The sequence below is a fragment of the Phalacrocorax carbo genome, chromosome 19, assembly GCF_963921805.1.
Source record: "Phalacrocorax carbo chromosome 19, bPhaCar2.1, whole genome shotgun sequence".
Lineage (NCBI taxonomy): Eukaryota > Metazoa > Chordata > Aves > Suliformes > Phalacrocoracidae > Phalacrocorax > Phalacrocorax carbo.
In genome coordinates this window covers 909,880-926,458 of record NC_087531.1, presented here as the reverse complement: position 1 = coordinate 926,458, position 16,579 = coordinate 909,880, and the positions used below count along the sequence as shown (strand labels likewise).

The 16,579-nt window shown below is 49.2% G+C and overlaps 1 protein-coding gene across 1 annotated transcript in view; it reads right to left on the bottom strand.

The window, feature by feature from the left end:
• Nucleotides 1-16,579, bottom strand: part of STK11 (serine/threonine kinase 11) — a 45,662-nt gene that overhangs the window by 25,059 nt on the left and 4,024 nt on the right. Inside the window, exons 2-6 of the mRNA XM_064469703.1 lie at nucleotides 8,915-8,998; nucleotides 4,971-5,060; nucleotides 3,584-3,716; nucleotides 2,965-3,101; nucleotides 2,321-2,448 (exon numbers count right to left, since the gene is read on the bottom strand). Coding sequence (XP_064325773.1) covers nucleotides 2,321-2,448; nucleotides 2,965-3,101; nucleotides 3,584-3,716; nucleotides 4,971-5,060; nucleotides 8,915-8,998 — 572 coding nt within the window. The remainder of the gene's footprint in view (nucleotides 1-2,320; nucleotides 2,449-2,964; nucleotides 3,102-3,583; nucleotides 3,717-4,970; nucleotides 5,061-8,914; nucleotides 8,999-16,579) is intronic.

Here is a 16,579-nt window from a genome sequence, read left to right as displayed (position 1 = left end):
GCGTGTCAAACCAAACCCAGAACATCAGGCGTTTTTGCCAGCTTTTACTGTGTAAGCGGTGAACGTGACACGATGAGGGGTGGGAAGGCGTTCTCAGGTCGGGAGGAGGAAGGGCAGTAAGAGGAATCCTTAGGACTTGCTGCCACCCTGGAAGAAAAGGTCAAGCTGACAGACACCGACATCCCCCCCGAGGGCAAGCTCCTCTGCCCACCAAAACCCACTCGGCTTGCGTCTCTGTGGTGCCCAAACACGGAAGGGATGCAGTCAGGCAGCGGCTAGGACTGAGGAGGCAACTCCGGCAGGCTGGAGGAGATGGACAAAGGGCATGGGGTGCAAAGCTCCTCGGTTTAAACCGAGGCAGAAAGAAAAGGAGGAGATTCTGACTCCAGGTCTCATACAGGGGATGGAAAGAGAACTAAAAAGGGAGTTATTCTGCTAATGAAGCATAAGATTTGAAGTTATCAATATCCTCAGGACACAAAAAGGGAAACAACTGCCACGCTCATTTTCCCTGGGGGACAACACTAAGTGCAGCGGAGAGGCTTATCACAAACCTCAAATGGTTTCTGCTGGATGCTTTAGAAGACCGGCTGCCAGCCTAGATGGGCCACCGGATTTACTCCATTTGGACAATTCCCAAGCAGATAAAACAAGCTGCATTTTGAGTCAGCATTCACAAACCAAACACCACACGTAGATTAGGACATCGTTCCCCGGGGCGCGCAGATACGATGCGAAACACATCGGTCAGAAGGGCTGGGCCGTAAGCAGTGGCCACATCGGTCTCAGCAGAAGAGCCCAGACCCCAGCTGCACCGAGCGCAGTCTGAAGCAATGCCTTACGTAATGCTTTCTGAAAGCTGTTAAAGCTAGTTAATGCTTTTTGAAACACACGGAAATACCTTATTTCGTAATCCGTATGGGGCCAGATATGCTCAAATAGCCTCCTGCGTGTGGGATCGGAGGGGGTCTGCCACCTCCTCGGCGGCGGGGGGCCGCGGGGAGCCCCGCCGGAGGCAGCGGCGGGCAGAGCTCGGACACACAGCACCACCTGCCGCCGCCGCCCGGCACGCAGCCGGCGCTGAGCGAGGGTGCCCGCGTCCCCAGCACCGTCCCCCAGCACCGCGGCCGAGGCGACCCTATGGGGCGAGGAAGCGCGTCCAGGCTGGAGCCGCGGCTCCTCGCAGGGGCTGGGAGCCCACGGGCAGCGCAGCCTTTCCTGCGGAGGCACAACCGCCGCAGCCTGTAGCATGAAGCGCAGCTGTAAAGCGCTTTGAAATCGTTAACCTTTTGGCTAGCCACGAACTGCAGCGGCGGCGCGGCCTCGCAGGGACAGTGCACAACCCCCGCTTTAGCGCTAACACCCGCGTTGCGAGCAGACCAGGAAAATAAACTTGAAGCAAGGCAGCATCATTTCATATTTGAGGCCTGATCTTTCACGAACAGCTGAAGCCAAAGAAGAGCGAGCACGCGTGTGGGGAGGGCTGGGGAGCACTACCGCAGCTGGCTGCTGCGCTGCCACCGAGGCGGCAGGAGCTCTGGTCAGGATCTCCCACGTGCTGGGATCACGTCCTGCCCGCTGCCAAACGGGCACCACCGAACCGGCTGCTACGTGCAGCGTAACTGCTGCCCTGTCTACTCAGCTTTCAGAAGTACAGACTGTTCAACACTAAACCTCAAACTATTGCGATGAAGCAAAAGGAGCAAAAACAAAAACAAACAAACCCCACAACTCTCTCCTCCTACCCAGGAAGCGCTACTCCTGTTTCTACCACAGCCCTGTTGTGAAAGTGGGCACCAGCCACTTTGCTCCAGTATCCCTGCAACTCTAAATTTGGGGGGGGGGGGAAGGAGGAGGCAACTGGGATTGAAGCGAATGAATTCAGAGCAGAGGCTGATGAGGAAGGACAGCAGAACCCGAGTACTCGGTATGTCACATTGCAGAAAGCTTGGGCAAGGAACTTAACAGTGTTCCCACTTGCAAAACCGCACCAGTGCTACGATGCCATTTCAAATTTAACCTCTTGTGGGGCTTTCTCTTCAGGTTTAAGAGCTTCTCAGAGCACAAGGAACATAATGCAAGAACCAACCCTTTATGTAGTGACTGCAACGCATGCAGGGTCTAGCATATCTCAGGAAAATGCCAGTGTCAAATATCTTTCAAAGTCTTAGAAGGTTCATAAGCACAACCTCCCTTTCTAACAGGATCCTACATCCTCTCAGGACACTTGGAATGCAGCTCCACCCTGGCACTACGCAAGCTGAGCATTTATTGTACCTATAGATTTTACCTATCTTTTTAAGGTAGCTGGGAGACTCACCTCTCAACAAGTCAGAGAGTGGAGGACCACAATCCTCTGGAATCGTGTAGTCACCTTTCCCGATGTTTTCAAATAATTTATAGATATTATCCCCTTCAAAGGGGTATAGACCCGTTGTAATGTTGTATCTGTAAAGGCAGAAGAAGCAGCTGTATGAGAAGCAGCACACAGAACAGGTGTTCAGTTTTATGTGACTACATAAACCAAAAGACACCAAGAGTAAACTAGAAGATGAATATTTGACAGTATTTGGAATGCCTCTTTAAACTTAGACTTCCTTTACCACAGCCTCTTCATTCACATGAGTCAAAACCATGAAGACACCTCCCCGACAGGCTGGGATGGAAGAAACTTAAAAATAAATACTAGAGATATTTGTGGTTTCTATTATTACAGTAGCTGTGCATCTCGGATGCTGAGAAACGGCTGGCAGAGTTACTGAGAGCAAAGATTACTTTCTTCAGAATTACCAGCACTTTGGGGGAACATACACCACCCAAAGGAGGGACCAACACATGCACGCCCTCCCTGCTCCCCGCAACAACATACAGAAGAGCAGCGATGACAGCAGATAGCACAAGGCTGAGCTATCTGGGGGCTTGTAATTTTTTACTGCAATTCCTGGATGTTGCAGGGGCACTTACAGCGTGACCCCTGCGGACCAGATGTCTACTTTAAAGCCTGAAAAGGTGTCAAGGCCGTTGGCAATCTCTGGTGGCTGGAATGCTGGCGACCCTTGGCTCGTTCTGCACGTGTCGTCCTCTGCAAACGGATGCAATGCCTGCAGCAGAAGAGACCGGTTAGTTTCAAACTTTCCAGGTAGACAAACTGTAATGGTTGGAAGAGTTTCACCTTGGGGAAAAAAGGGGAAAACTCTGCTACTGAAAATCTACTTACACATCATAAGCACATGGCACTACAACAACTACAAGCCATCAGTGACAATCCTTGCGCCACTCCAACCTAGCTAAGACAGTCTTCATACAATAAGGAGGATATGGTTATTAGCTGATTGCCCTTTCAGCACACTTTTGGGTTTGTCCAAGACTGATGTCTTCCTCTACGTGCTTCCCAGATGGAAGTTTTGTGCTGTTATCAACAAAAGCCTTTTGCCAATTACAATAAATATTCAGAGTCGCTCTAGAGCACTCTGCAAGTTCAACAGAAAAGCCCAACTGCACAATAAATCGGCACCACAAAGGTGACCTAACTCTAGGACGTCAGGCTTCCCGTGTTCCTGACTTTGCCGCAATTCTCACATACCTCTGCTACGCCCAAATCGGATATTTTTAGTGTCCCATTGGTTGTTAGCAGGAGGTTCCCCGGTTTTATATCCTTGTGGACAATCCCTTGGCTGTGCAAGTATTCTAAGCCATCTATAAGCTGACAAAAGTACCTGCAGAAAGAGTTAAGAGGAAAAAAAGTCAAGCACTTCCACGGACTACGACTATGCTGTGTGTACTGTCAGTAGTTCGCAAAGAGTGATGTTATTATAAGTCGGAAACACATTTACATTTGATGCTTAGGAACTTGAGGTTGAACTGTGGTGCATAGGAAATGGTATTTAATCTTCTCACGAAGTCAGAAGTTACCTGCCAGAGCTCTGCAGCAGCGCGCTAACCACTTCAGAGTCTGGGCTCCTCCACGCCAGCGCCCTCTTTGCAAGCCTGCGCATCCTGTAGGCGCTGAGCGCCGCGCTGGCACAGACCCGACGGTTAATTCTGACATCTGCTGTAAGCCAGGCTAAGCTAAGCTAGCAAAAGATGCTCTTTCCGTGGCATAGCTTCCTCTAACGGGGTGAGGAAAAGGTTGCCAGTAGAAAGGAGTGTTTTGCTGGTAGAGCTTACTGGCTGAGCAAAGGAAGCGTGGGGATGGTCAGAGACTACAGGCAGGCCACTGCTGTAACGCAGCAAGGATTCCACATCGACAGCCTGGCAACAATTGTGCGTGCACGTCTTTATCTCATGATATCCAGAAATAATACTTGACTTAGCCTGCCCGTATTTCACTTAGGCTAGCTGTAATCTCAGACACCTTTTTAAAAACAAAATGAAAACACGACCATAAAAACATGTTGTTACCACAGATCTGCTGGTCTGCACTGGTTTGATACACATGACAATCTTCTTGCATCTACTTCCAGAATTCTACGGTTCCTTTACTTGCACAGTGAAAGGGGCTTCAGATTATCCTGTCTGCTAACTAAACAAGCTAAAAGATCTTGCTGGATTTTGCCAATCCTTAATCCACGCAAAGGCCTTTAATCTCTTTTCTGACACTGAACTCTATGGCTCGCCTCCATTTAGGCAGGGCAAGTCCTCAGGGATCCCTCCGCTGCACCCGTCCTTGCGGAACAGCAGAGCTGTAGGAAAAGGGCCAGGAAGGGCTGTCATGCATCTCATGAAGGAAAACAAAAGTAACAGAAAATTCAATAGAAAAGATTTTTCTTCCCAGAACCTAAGGGCTATCCCTGCCACCACTTCATTAGTTTTTCATTTTTTCCACGGATGTAAAAGATGCAGTTATTACACAAAGCCAGTTTTACTTTAAAGTGCAGCCAGCAGCCTCAGCAGAGTAGAACGTGCTCTTGAACTCATGAGAGCACAGCGGTGAGAGGCTAACGCAGCCTAGGGAACAAAACTGTACTTACCCGTGAGCCTGAAAAACTGGAAACCTCTTTTCTGGGACACTGTCCAGCATTTCCTGCATCCCACACACACAGTACTCCATCACCATATACGTGAAGGCAGAGTTAAGGAAGCTTCAAGGTTAAACGCTTCTCAGGCAAACGCCGTGTGAGGACTGCGGCCCCGTTCCAGCACAACCGGAGAGCTGCTGCACAGGCAGCCCTGCCACCGGCTGCACCCATGGCGGAGAGGCAGAGCCTGAGCTGCGCTGCACCTCCCGAGGTAGCCACCTCCCTCCAACCGGCTAACAGGAGGAGGCAACGAACCCACGAGAAAATTCTGCTTAACGACCGCCTGCAACCCTGATCAGACCTGAGCCAGGATGTGAACGCCACAGAAACGAAGCTGGAGAATCTCACAAGCATGACAGAAGTAGGATAACACTCCCAAGCGGCAACAAAAAGTTAGGGAACCCCTGGCAGAAGAGCTGCAGGCTGTAGCGCCTTCTCCCAGCGTCCCGGCTGTTCCGCACGAGACATGTCAGTGAGCTCCCATCGCCTCCCCCAAAGCTTGTTGTTCTTCATTTCCCGTTTCAAAGCGATAGGGCTGTGTGCACTTACTTGACAGCTCCTGCTTACCCCCATCCCCATGGTAGGATCTCAGTAGCAGGAGAAAGGATCCCTAGAGAGCTGGGATGCCTTTCTGAAACTGAATGGATAAAAAAGTTACAGAACGCCAAGAACTGGTGGCACTTTTTGGCATTTGGTCCCTTGCAGTATATTCTAGTTTTCATCTCCTTCAGCTTTAACGCTGGGGCCAAACAATGGAAACTACACAACTGCCTAAAGCAGTAATTGCCTCCGCTTTCCTCCTCTCCCTGGGCTTTGAAAGGCAGGCTGTGCGCTGAGAGGGGCTTGCAAGAACAGACCCTGAGACATCTGGTGGCTTTGCCAAGGGAGTGCACCTTCAAGATAAAGAGCAGAGAAAAGCATGACTGTCAGGCAGCCCCCGTTCTCCAGTAACACAAAGCATTTCTTCGGTCACTCTAATTATTCCTGGCAGATGCCTTCTTAACCTAAACCTAAAATAAGTTGCTTATGACCCAGGATGCCATCTTAACTCTTGAGGCAGGAGAGGCTAAAGAGATGACCTACGCTTTAAGCAGGATCTGAGCTAAAAATCGTGCTGCCCTTTTGTAGCACGTTCTATCGAGGAGCTCAAAACACTGTCCAAACTCATTAAATTTGTGCTACATTCCCCCCATAGGAGCTGCTTTTCAGAGGGTCACTAATGCATTAAGATGTTACGATGGGCATAATGCCACCCAGTAAATCAGTAGAAGCAAGAACAGCAGAAAGCTCCCAAAATTCATTCCTACCATTCTTACTCTGGAGGAAATCTGTGAGCTACTAACATCACAGTGATGTGGAAGACATCAACTCTCCCACCCTCAACAGAATAATACTAACAGTAGATTACACAGACTAACTCCCGGGAAGCAAACCCAGGCCTCGTTCTCATCTACAAAGGACAGCCTGATTTTGGTTTCATTCGCTGCCAGACTGTTTCCCACCCCTTTCTGGTGTAACTGACCCACCCCTGGGTGATCAGCCAGATCAGAGCACAAACTCTCAGGCTGGAGCAGATCTGTTACAGGTCCCCCAACAAGACAGAGGCTCTCAATTCTTCTAATCAATAGGGTTCTGCTCCCACGCACAACTGCACACGCTGGTAACAGAAGCTGTCGGGAGAGGGTGCCAACTGGGATGCTGCTTATTGAACTGGGTTTGTTTTCTGCCTGGGTTAGTTCTCCATTCATCACTAGCTCTGCATTCCCAGCCACAGCAGGTCATCAAAGCAGCCCATCAAATACTACATGTAGTTGGTATTTTTAATCCAGTCATCACAGCTTTCCCTTTACCAAAGAAAGTCACTGAAGGCTTTGACAGGGCAGGGAGGTTGTTCAAACACTATCTTCCCAAGTATAAACACGGCTGAAGCCTGCAGTTCACTTCTATCAGGAAGAGAAAACTCAGGCGGGAACAGAATCCTTCCTTCTACCGGCCCAATTTCAAATGCCACAATTGTCATTGTGGAAATGAGGATTTTTTTCCATTAGTAAGGACGAAGCTGACATTCCTTCCCTACACCCCACTCAACTTCCACCTTGTATCGCTTCCTGCAAGGCACTGACACAGGCATTTGCACAAAATGAGTAAGGGGCTGACCTACAGAGAAGCCAACCCAAAAGAGGACGTTACTGTTCGTCTGGATCCGTTTCCAAACGTGTTCACCACGCAGCCGCACAAGCGTTTGTGCTGCCACATCCTCGGACACGCTGCACAGGCGCCGGCAGTGCCAGCGAAGAGCTGCAGAAGGGTTAAGCAAGGGCACGATCACGGATGAATTCCCGCTCCCAGCCCCAGCGAACGCAGCACGTTTCTCCCGGTATTGCCGCTCACGCGCACAGAATAAGCGGGTGTAGAAACAGGCTGCTTAAGAGTGTAGAAGAAGATAAAAATAGTGAAGCTAATCTATACCTGTAGGGGAAAAGTACTGAAAAGAAAATGTGTTGCTCTTCAAACGCTACTGCTCAGAAAGCAAAGCAAGGAACAGCCCTTCTGGCTCCGGGAGGTCACGTTTCTGAATGACCACTTTGGGTTGTCATCACCTGTTACCAACACATGAGGTCTCTCTCGGGCTCTTTTTCCCCACGCTTCTCCTTCAGCATCCCAGCTTCTTATTAATTAAATAGTATCTTTCTACAGACAGTAATTGAATTACAGTCCCTTTGGTCTGTTACAGCTACAAAACACAAAAGTTGTCTTGTTTTTTTTACACTAATGATTTGGTGGCAGAGTATCTGATCTAATGAAAGCACACAATTAAATTACCTGTTTTATGAAGTACTCTAATTGGAAGAGAGTATTTAGAAAACACTGTCAAAAATAGAAGCAACCATTTTTAACACATACTGCTACAGATCAGCTCGCTAAGCTTACAGACTGGCTCAAGTCTGAGCGCACCCTGCGTGTGGCAGACTCAGAAATCCCCCTACTCGCAAGTTACGGCACGTCATTACACTGTTGGTGTCTGCGCGTACCCCGGGGACACCCTGCACCGGAACGACATGTTACAGTCTGAGAGATGGACCGAGATCACAAGCCACAGCTGATTCAAGAACGGAACAGTTTAGTCTCAAAAAGCTGGGCTGTAGATCTCACAGGAACAATATGCTTTCAATCTCTCATGACTGTTCCAAGCTTTAGGTCTCTTAAAGCGCTGTCACAAGAGACTCACACAAACAACAGAACAGAGGAGGCTCAGGCAGGCTCGGGAGTTCATCTTATCTTGTTAAGGATAACCGGCAGCAAAGCATACCGACTGCCCGCAGAAAGGCAGCACTGCAGCAGTGCAGACCCTCCAGAGGAAGGAGGGAGCTCAGGCATCCGGATGCCAGAGGACGAGTAGATTCTTCTTCTTCAGGGAAGGAAAAAAAAATACCTAAACCACTGCCAAGGACTTAGAGGAAAAAGCATTACAAAAATTGATTTCACATAGCGTAGACAATAAAAGGTTCATCTTCAGGGGAAGAAAGCACTAACGCACACCACAGCTAGGACGGGAGGATAGAAAGGACAGATCCACAGCTCTTTTTTCACCTCTGAGTTGCTGAAGGTCACAACAAAACACAGTATTTGAGGGTCAGTTCTGCCCCGCTCCAGCCCTGCATCTGTAACCTGAGGACAATACTTTGTTCCTAACTGGGAAGCTGGGAAACTTAAGAGAAAGTATTGTGTGGAAAGTATTCCAGACATGCCGTATGTTTAATACCAGTGAAAGACATTTTAAGCTTAAGAAACATTCAAAAGGGCCTTAACAAAAAGCAGAACTATAATGATTCAGCACTACAGCGGAGAACAATGGGAATTCAAACCTTGTTAACAACTGCGTGAAAAAAGGATATATTTTCTGCTTCTCTTCATTGTATAAAACATCTACCAACTGGATAACATTTTTGTGCCGTAATCTTCGCAGGAGCTGAATTTCCCTGCAGGGAGAGAAGAAGAAAAAAGTTACATTTAAAAAGCCTATTTCCTTACTATGGTATGAAATTAATGTTTTCTAAACCACATGGATTTCAAAGGCACTTCAAACGGTATTAGCCCCAGCTGCTTCACATGCAACGACCTATGCATGGTGTTTGGCAGAAGGCCTTGTGTGTTCTGGAATTCGCTAGTCCAAGGTGAGACCATGAAAGCACTCACTGGTCACGGACTAGGACTAGAACCAAGTACCCTTTCAGTTAACATCACACAGCCAGTCGGTTTTCTCTAGGCAGGAATTGCAGCCCATCGGTAAAGAGTAGCAGGAGAACGATTCTCAAGGAGCAGCCTGCCTTTGTGCTGGACATGAAACCGGTCACAAGGATGCCCTGCGCCGGTGCTTTCGTGCCGCTCAACACAGGCTGTGACACTTCTGCTAATGTAAAGTTTTATTCCGCATTCCAGTGTAAGCTTTATTCCAGTTTTACCCACAAACTCCATTCAGTGCTCCCCTTTAGCTATCGGCTGTCCGCGTCCTACTGCTGACCAGTCAGAACAGCCCCGTTCAAAGCGAGGAGGAACAAGGCAATGGCAAGTTTGATCAGGAGACACGCATCGTGCTGAGCCAACCCACAGAAAACAACTGCTGGTGAGATCCTGCCGGACCCTCAGACCCCAGGCTGTGCGGAAAGAGAAAGCAACCTGAGGACACACTCTGCAGACCTTCTGCCTCCCCAGGCAGCTCCGGCACCGGGCTTGCAAGGGCCTGGTGCCGCAAGCCCAGCCTCCGCCTCCTCCTCCCACCCGTACAAGAGGGGTTTACCACGTCCCCTGTGGTCCCCTTCCCAGCGGCCCTGGGCAAGCGCCTCACCATTCCCAGTTAAAGCTCATGCTGACTAAAGGAAAGGTATAACTGGGACAGAAACGCTGCCCAGGCAAGTCAAAGCCTCCCTGATTTGCTCCACATGTCAAAGATGCAGCTTTATCAGCTTCCCTCCAATTGAAGCTTTTCAAACAGTGCTGGACTCTTGGGAGCTTAGCTCACGCTCAGCCCCTCCAGTGAAACCCCTAAGGACGCACTACATTTGTGTTCACCATAATATCTAGGACAGTCACTTCCAAGACAAACCCTTTACGTTTGCACTTCGTGCTTCTTTGTACGTAAGTGTCATCTGTAGTTATGAGAGCAGAAATAAATTTGCTCAGGCTTCCAGCCTTCCTACTTCAGGGTATGTTTTTAATCGGCATCGTGACCAGGAACAACCCCCGCAGATGTCAGCGTAACGCGGCATCGTGCAGCTAGGTGCGCTCCCGCTGTCAGAGGCGGGCAGCGCCCGCTGCCAAACGCGGCGGAGCAGCTAACGCGGCAGAGCCCATTTCAGCACAGATTCTGCCATTTAGCTGGGAAGCAACTTGAGTATTAGTTACTTGCCAAAAAAAGAAAGAAAAAGTTTCTATACCTAACAAGCAATTCCTCCTGACAGTTGTATTGTGAATGGATAGAGATCGTTTAAACATAAATATAAAAACATCGGAAACCGGCTAATCTACTTAAGACATGAACAAATGAAACTAAATTGGTTTTTTATTATACCACAATAAATTCATCTAAAGAGGGGCTCTTCAGCAGAATGCAATTTTCTACAGAACATATAAACTACAGAAGAACCAGGAGAGGGACGTCACTAGCAAAGAGACAAGCGCATCACCAGCGGCGCCGCACCTCGCACGACGCACGCAGTCTGCGGCCAGAAAAGGGAAGGCAGCCAACGTGCTGGGGCTGCCAAAGGGGCAGCCAGCCTCCAACGCTCCCGACCCAAGCAGCCCTGCACCAAAAGCCTCCTGCGGCCAGGAGACGTCGGAGCTGAGGGATGGAAGAACTCCAGTGAAGTTCACAGGTGGGAGATGGCCACGGCCTCCCAGCAGTCCCGTCAGCCCCCGCTGAGCTGGCCGTGGCTGGGCCCAGCAAGCCCAAGCTCTGCCTCGGCACCCCTCCGGCTCACCTCCTGGCTCCTGATGCGAGCTATCCAGAGACCCCCCGCGGCGACACAACCCGCGCGAGCCACGCTCCGAGCTGCCTGGCCGTCACGCACAGTCTAACAGCTGCAGGCTGCCCACCCCGAGCACCGCCGTGGTTGCAGGGCAAAGACCCCTGAGCTGGCCAGGCCGCTTGTGTGACCCGACTAAGTGTCTTCACGGTAGAGTTTGCACAGAGGTCATCCTGGAGACACATCGAATTCCTCACATGCAGTAGCCAACTACTGAGGCGGTTTCATAATGCCCTTTATTAAAGCTATAACTTCCAGGAAATGAAGGGACCAATGTAAGAATTGCAACGTTAATCTCAAGAATGTGTCAAAAACAGGAGTTCCGGCCAGTAACTCCATGTCTTCCAAACTTTAGTCCTACCTTAACTTGACTGAACAGTTCAGGGATCTGAATTGAATCCTCTGTTTGTGGAGAATAATGTAAAACTGAATGAGGAGTCATCTTCCCTTGGCTATGAGAACGGACCCTTGTATGTCATCTCATACCAGCCGTTTCGATCTTTGGCCTCTTGGGATTTTGTACTGCGCTCCAAACCACATTTTAGTATCTTTTGCATTAAACTCAGCCTGAAAAATCCCACTGGATGCCAGCTGCGAAGAGAAACAGGAGGATCAGGACAGTCAGGTCAGGGTGGTTCTGTCAGTGTCTGGAAGAGCACATACTGCTCTTCCCTTCGTGCTGCTGCTGCTTGGTTCTGGGCTCGTGCTAAATTGTACATAAACTCCTCTTTCCAGCGCCTTTCTCCTGCTGTCTGGTGAGTTGCTTTAAGAAGCACAGTTGCATTTCAAGAGTTAGGACTCTTGAAAGCAGCGTTACAAGGAATTCGGAGCACAGCTTCGGAAGCATGGCCTCTGCCCCAACACACGGCACCCGGAGCTCGGAGCGCCGCTCGCCCCGGCCTGCACGATCAGCCCGCCTCTAATAACAGGCTGTGGCCGGCACAAAGGCTTGTTGATGCATCACCTCCGACTAACAAACCAGTAACTGCTCCTTCGAAAGGCCCATAAGACACAAGCAGGTTTTTGAAGATCTTTTAAGGATCCCTGACCAGTAGTATCACTTCACTACCAAAGTTTAGGCCAGGCTCTCTTCCTTTATCATACATGGCTTAAAAAAAAAATAAAATTACGATAGCTAAACAGAAACCTCGGATAACAAGGCAAAGCTCAGAGAGTGTTTAGTTTAAATGGCAGGCAAACTTGCAAAGTGATGCACCCGCTCTAATTATAGTAATGACCAAAAGGCTGAAGTGGATTAAATTAGCATAGAAACTGCAGCCAGCAACAGTGTCGGTCTAAGAAGTTTCTGCATAATGAAGTGAGACAGGCTGAGTGCTCAGACCAAGCCGGTGAGAGAGGGAGTGAACACACATACTTATTTAAATAAGACTACTTTGCTGTGAAGGCAAAGCCAGCTTCCAATATTAGGAATACATTTTAAATCCTGATCCCAACAGCTCATTCCCTGTTATACGGCTTGAAAGCACAAATACTAATTCCTTCTACCTTTAACGGACTGATAAATATTTCATATTTCTGTAATGATTTTCTTTTTCCTCAGGACGACTCTGTGATCCAATCTAAAATGCCGGTGAAGAGCACCCACCTCTGGGGCAGAGGCCAAGCAGCCCATTTCCCAGAGGAAAGATTACTTCTATTTTTAGCTACTCTTGCAATCTAGAGCGGCTGAGGAACAGGGACAGCCAGACCACAGTTACCTCCGATTCCATTTTGGTTTTTAAACTTCACCGAGCAAGCGAACGTGGGTGCTCACCTCGTCAGAAGGTGCCTAAATTGACATTTTTCAAAATCAACAAGAAAGGCACCCCAGCCTCGTGCCTTCCTTGCAGTTTGCCTGCGCAACCGTGTTCCAGTTCACAGCACGAGGAAAGAATGGCATGCCAACAGTCCGCTGCCTTTCCTCGCAACCGAGGCAAGGTGGCTTCCTGCCTTTCCCACACTAGCCTAGCGAGTCTGCTCCGGTTCTCAGGATACCTTCCGAGCTGCTGCAGCTTTGCCTCTTTTCCTTGCTACCTCTGAAAATTTAAGATGAAATTTAAATCACAACGGTTGCTTTTGAGATCAGACCTCTTTCCCAACACGGGGGGAAAGGGAGAACCTCAGCGAGGAGGCTGGGCTGTGCTCCCTGCGATGTGGTAATCTCTTCCGCTCCCATCCTACTCAACACCACCATTACGTGGCCAGAAGAGTCCCCATTATGGAATTCTGTTCCTAGTTTTCCAGAGTAGAAAGCCCTCAAGTGTTCGGCAAGACAGACTGTCAGAGTTTCAAAGTATATTCAAAGTGCCTATTTCAAAGTATAACCATCTTGGAGGAGGAAGAGAAGAGAAAAGACCTTCGAACTCAAAGGTTTCTCTGTGGTTCTGCCCAACCCATTAAGCTCATCCTGACAGCTTAAGACCTATCCCTAGCAAGGTGCCTTGCTTTGGCAAATAACAGGGCCTTGCTGCTGCTCAGAACTGTATATAGCAAAGCTGCCTACTGGTACCATGTGCTACACGATTTTGGAAGATGCCAAGGACAGCCTGGAAAGATGACATTCTTCCTGGACCGTTCTAGTAAGGGCGCATCTTCCCCGTAAGATTTAGCATTCCTTCTACAGTTTGTCTCAAGCCTTAGTTTCGTCAAAGCCATTCTTGCTTAAATAAAAACAAGCAGTACAGCCAAAAGATTCATTCCCTTCCTTTGGTTGACAAGGTTCCTCCACAGGTCTAAGCTTTCAGGATTTTACTGGAGACACATGATGGTGAATCTTTTCCATACTACCCACGAGGTCAGATCCTGTCAGAAATGCGGGTTTGCAGCAGGTCTGCAGCGAGAGCCTTCAGCCTGGAAGACGCTTACCCTCGCCCACTCCTCTACTCTTCAGCACACGACCGTGGCCCATCTCAAGCTCTCTACATACGACACGTGGTACTGAGGAAGCAGGCACAAGGAACTGGCACACCTCCACTGCGGAGCTGGTGCCACAGCAAAGGGCTGGAGACGTGCACAGAACAGCTCCATATGCCCGTTCTGGCACGTACCATAAATCCACTAACACCGTTCTTGCTAATTGCTACAAAGGACTCAAGAACCATTCATGGTCTTTATGCAACTGAACAACTACATTCTGTGTTTATTTAGATTGATTTTGTAACCCTGTATAGCCAAAGCAAGTTTTAATTACAAGTTAGTATCCCCGACATGCCACAAAGCAGACGAACTTACTTCAGGTGTGCTCTGTGAACAGCTTTTTCCTGTTTATTTCACCTAGAAAATAGCCCTCCACTCACAAGGATCACACTGCTGCTTTCATCCACGTGAGAAGCTGCACCTCCTCGCTCTCATGGCACGAGTGATATTTCAGATAAGGACTGAGCAGAACACTTCACTATTTCCTTCTTCAAACTAAGCTTTACACATCTGAACGTGCATCTGACACGGGGAGGGGTCGACACCATTATCTGTTGACGAATCCAGCGCTGACCTACATCTTTCAAGCATCCCAACGGTTCTTCTGCAGCCATCACACAAAATAACGTTGCAAGCATTACAGCATCCCCACCGCGCTCCCGCTGCCTCTCCCTCCCCTAGGGCCGTGACAGGACGTCAAGATACGGATATACCCACTGTGGTCACCACACGCCCTTCCTTACGTGCACCCGGCAGCAGATCGGAGCGCGCCCTCTGCCACTGAACACAGTGATCTGAACCCCGACAGCTCTCACCTTGCACAAGCTGACAGCAACGGGCAGGCCAGCCCTCGCAGGAGGCCCCTGCCCCAGAAGGTGTCTGGCTGCTGAGGAAGGCGAAGATTGCAGCATTACTTTCTCTTTACTAGTTCCAGGCCTTCCTCCACGCCACGCTCCCAGCAGGGATGCCTGACATTACAAGCCCTATATCCACCGCAGCGCAGCACCTGAGCTCTTCTATGCGTTAGTTTCCAACACCTCACCACTGACCCAAGCAAACACCCAGCTCAGCAAAGAAAACAACGGAGCCACCCGGTTACGTACTGCAGACATTTTCGGTTGGGAGCGAGGGACAGGAAATCAGATGAGTCAGCTTCAGCCCATCTTCGTCTGCAGCACACGCCTCTGCGGCTTGCAACAAGTCCTTCCTTCAGCACAACTGGCCACGTTCTCAGGTACGAGACTCTTGATTTGCAGACCCAAGGAGCAAATTGTCAAAGTACAGGCTTACTACACATTTTAAACCTCCAAGGAATTCTAATGAGCATATATTCAAACCTAGGTAGTCACCGAGTGCGGTAAGTACAGTACAAGACACTTGGGATATGCACAGAAAGTCCCAAACACTTAATTAAAGTGTGAGGCTATTAGCACACAGTTTTATTAAACTTGTGCTGCTAGAGACAAATCGTCTTCCAAATTTTCTTTCACCTTTTGGGCAATCCTACTAAACTCACTTTTTGTGTTAACTGGAAGCAGTAATTAGCCATAGTACTGTCTGGTTGACTAAGCTACCCCAACCCTTCTCTAAAGTGACCAAAGAGAAACCAAGATTCCCGAGACTGATTTAGGGAAATGTATGTCTTAAGAGTTTAAACCCTCACCAGGATTCACAGGTCCCTTAAGGGCTGGAGTATTTTGGGGTAGAGGACTCTCACTCCATTTTATATAATAAGCCTCAAACATCTTTCAGTCCTAATTTCTCAGTCCCCAGAACTCCTTACTGCGCCGAGAGACAGGGCTGGGGCCACCAGCCCGCGCAGGCAGGACGAGGCTGCCGTCTCAAACGTCAGCAAGGAGTAACGCAAACATGGCACTAACGGCCCGAGCTGCACCTCCAGCCCCACGTGTCCCAGGGCCCCCAGCCGCGGCACAGACCTGTACGATGCTCCGCGGCTCCTCATCGTCGTGCTCTCCCCTGCTGTCATGACTCCCTGTCTGTTACTTGCCTGTGTTATTACCCAAGGGCCAACAGCCTAGGAACTGTTTTCTAGGGAATTTCTTTGATGACACGCTATCGATGCAAGTTTCACCTTCACAACAGCAGCAGCAATACAGAGGGTCCTGTGATAATGGCAGAGGCACAAGCCCATTATGATCATTCAGTTACGTCTCTGTCAGACCAACCAAGTCACACACGTAGCTTTTTCCCATATGGTAAGAAATGCTGGAGATCACTTGAGTAGGAACAGGCCCTGACTTTGCAGTTAAGAGAAAACTGTACAAACAAGGTATTTTGAGACTAAAATAGTAAATGGTCACTTCCAAGAGATAAGCACTTTCAAACCAAGCCTGAACACACGTCCCGACTGCTCAGACCCTCTGCCAGTGCGCTTTTTAACACATTTGCAGCACTATATGAAGAAAACAACTCCCAGAGAGCAGACAAATAGTGAAGATGTTATGCAGTGATTCTACAGTGGAGAGAAGTAGTCAGGGATTCGGAAGACTCTCACTCCCGACCATTTAATTTACCATGAATGCCAATGCTTTGGAAGAGCCTCCTGCTTGCACATACCAGTGGGGGCACGGGCAGGGAGAGGGAGTGCCAAGCAGTGGTCTA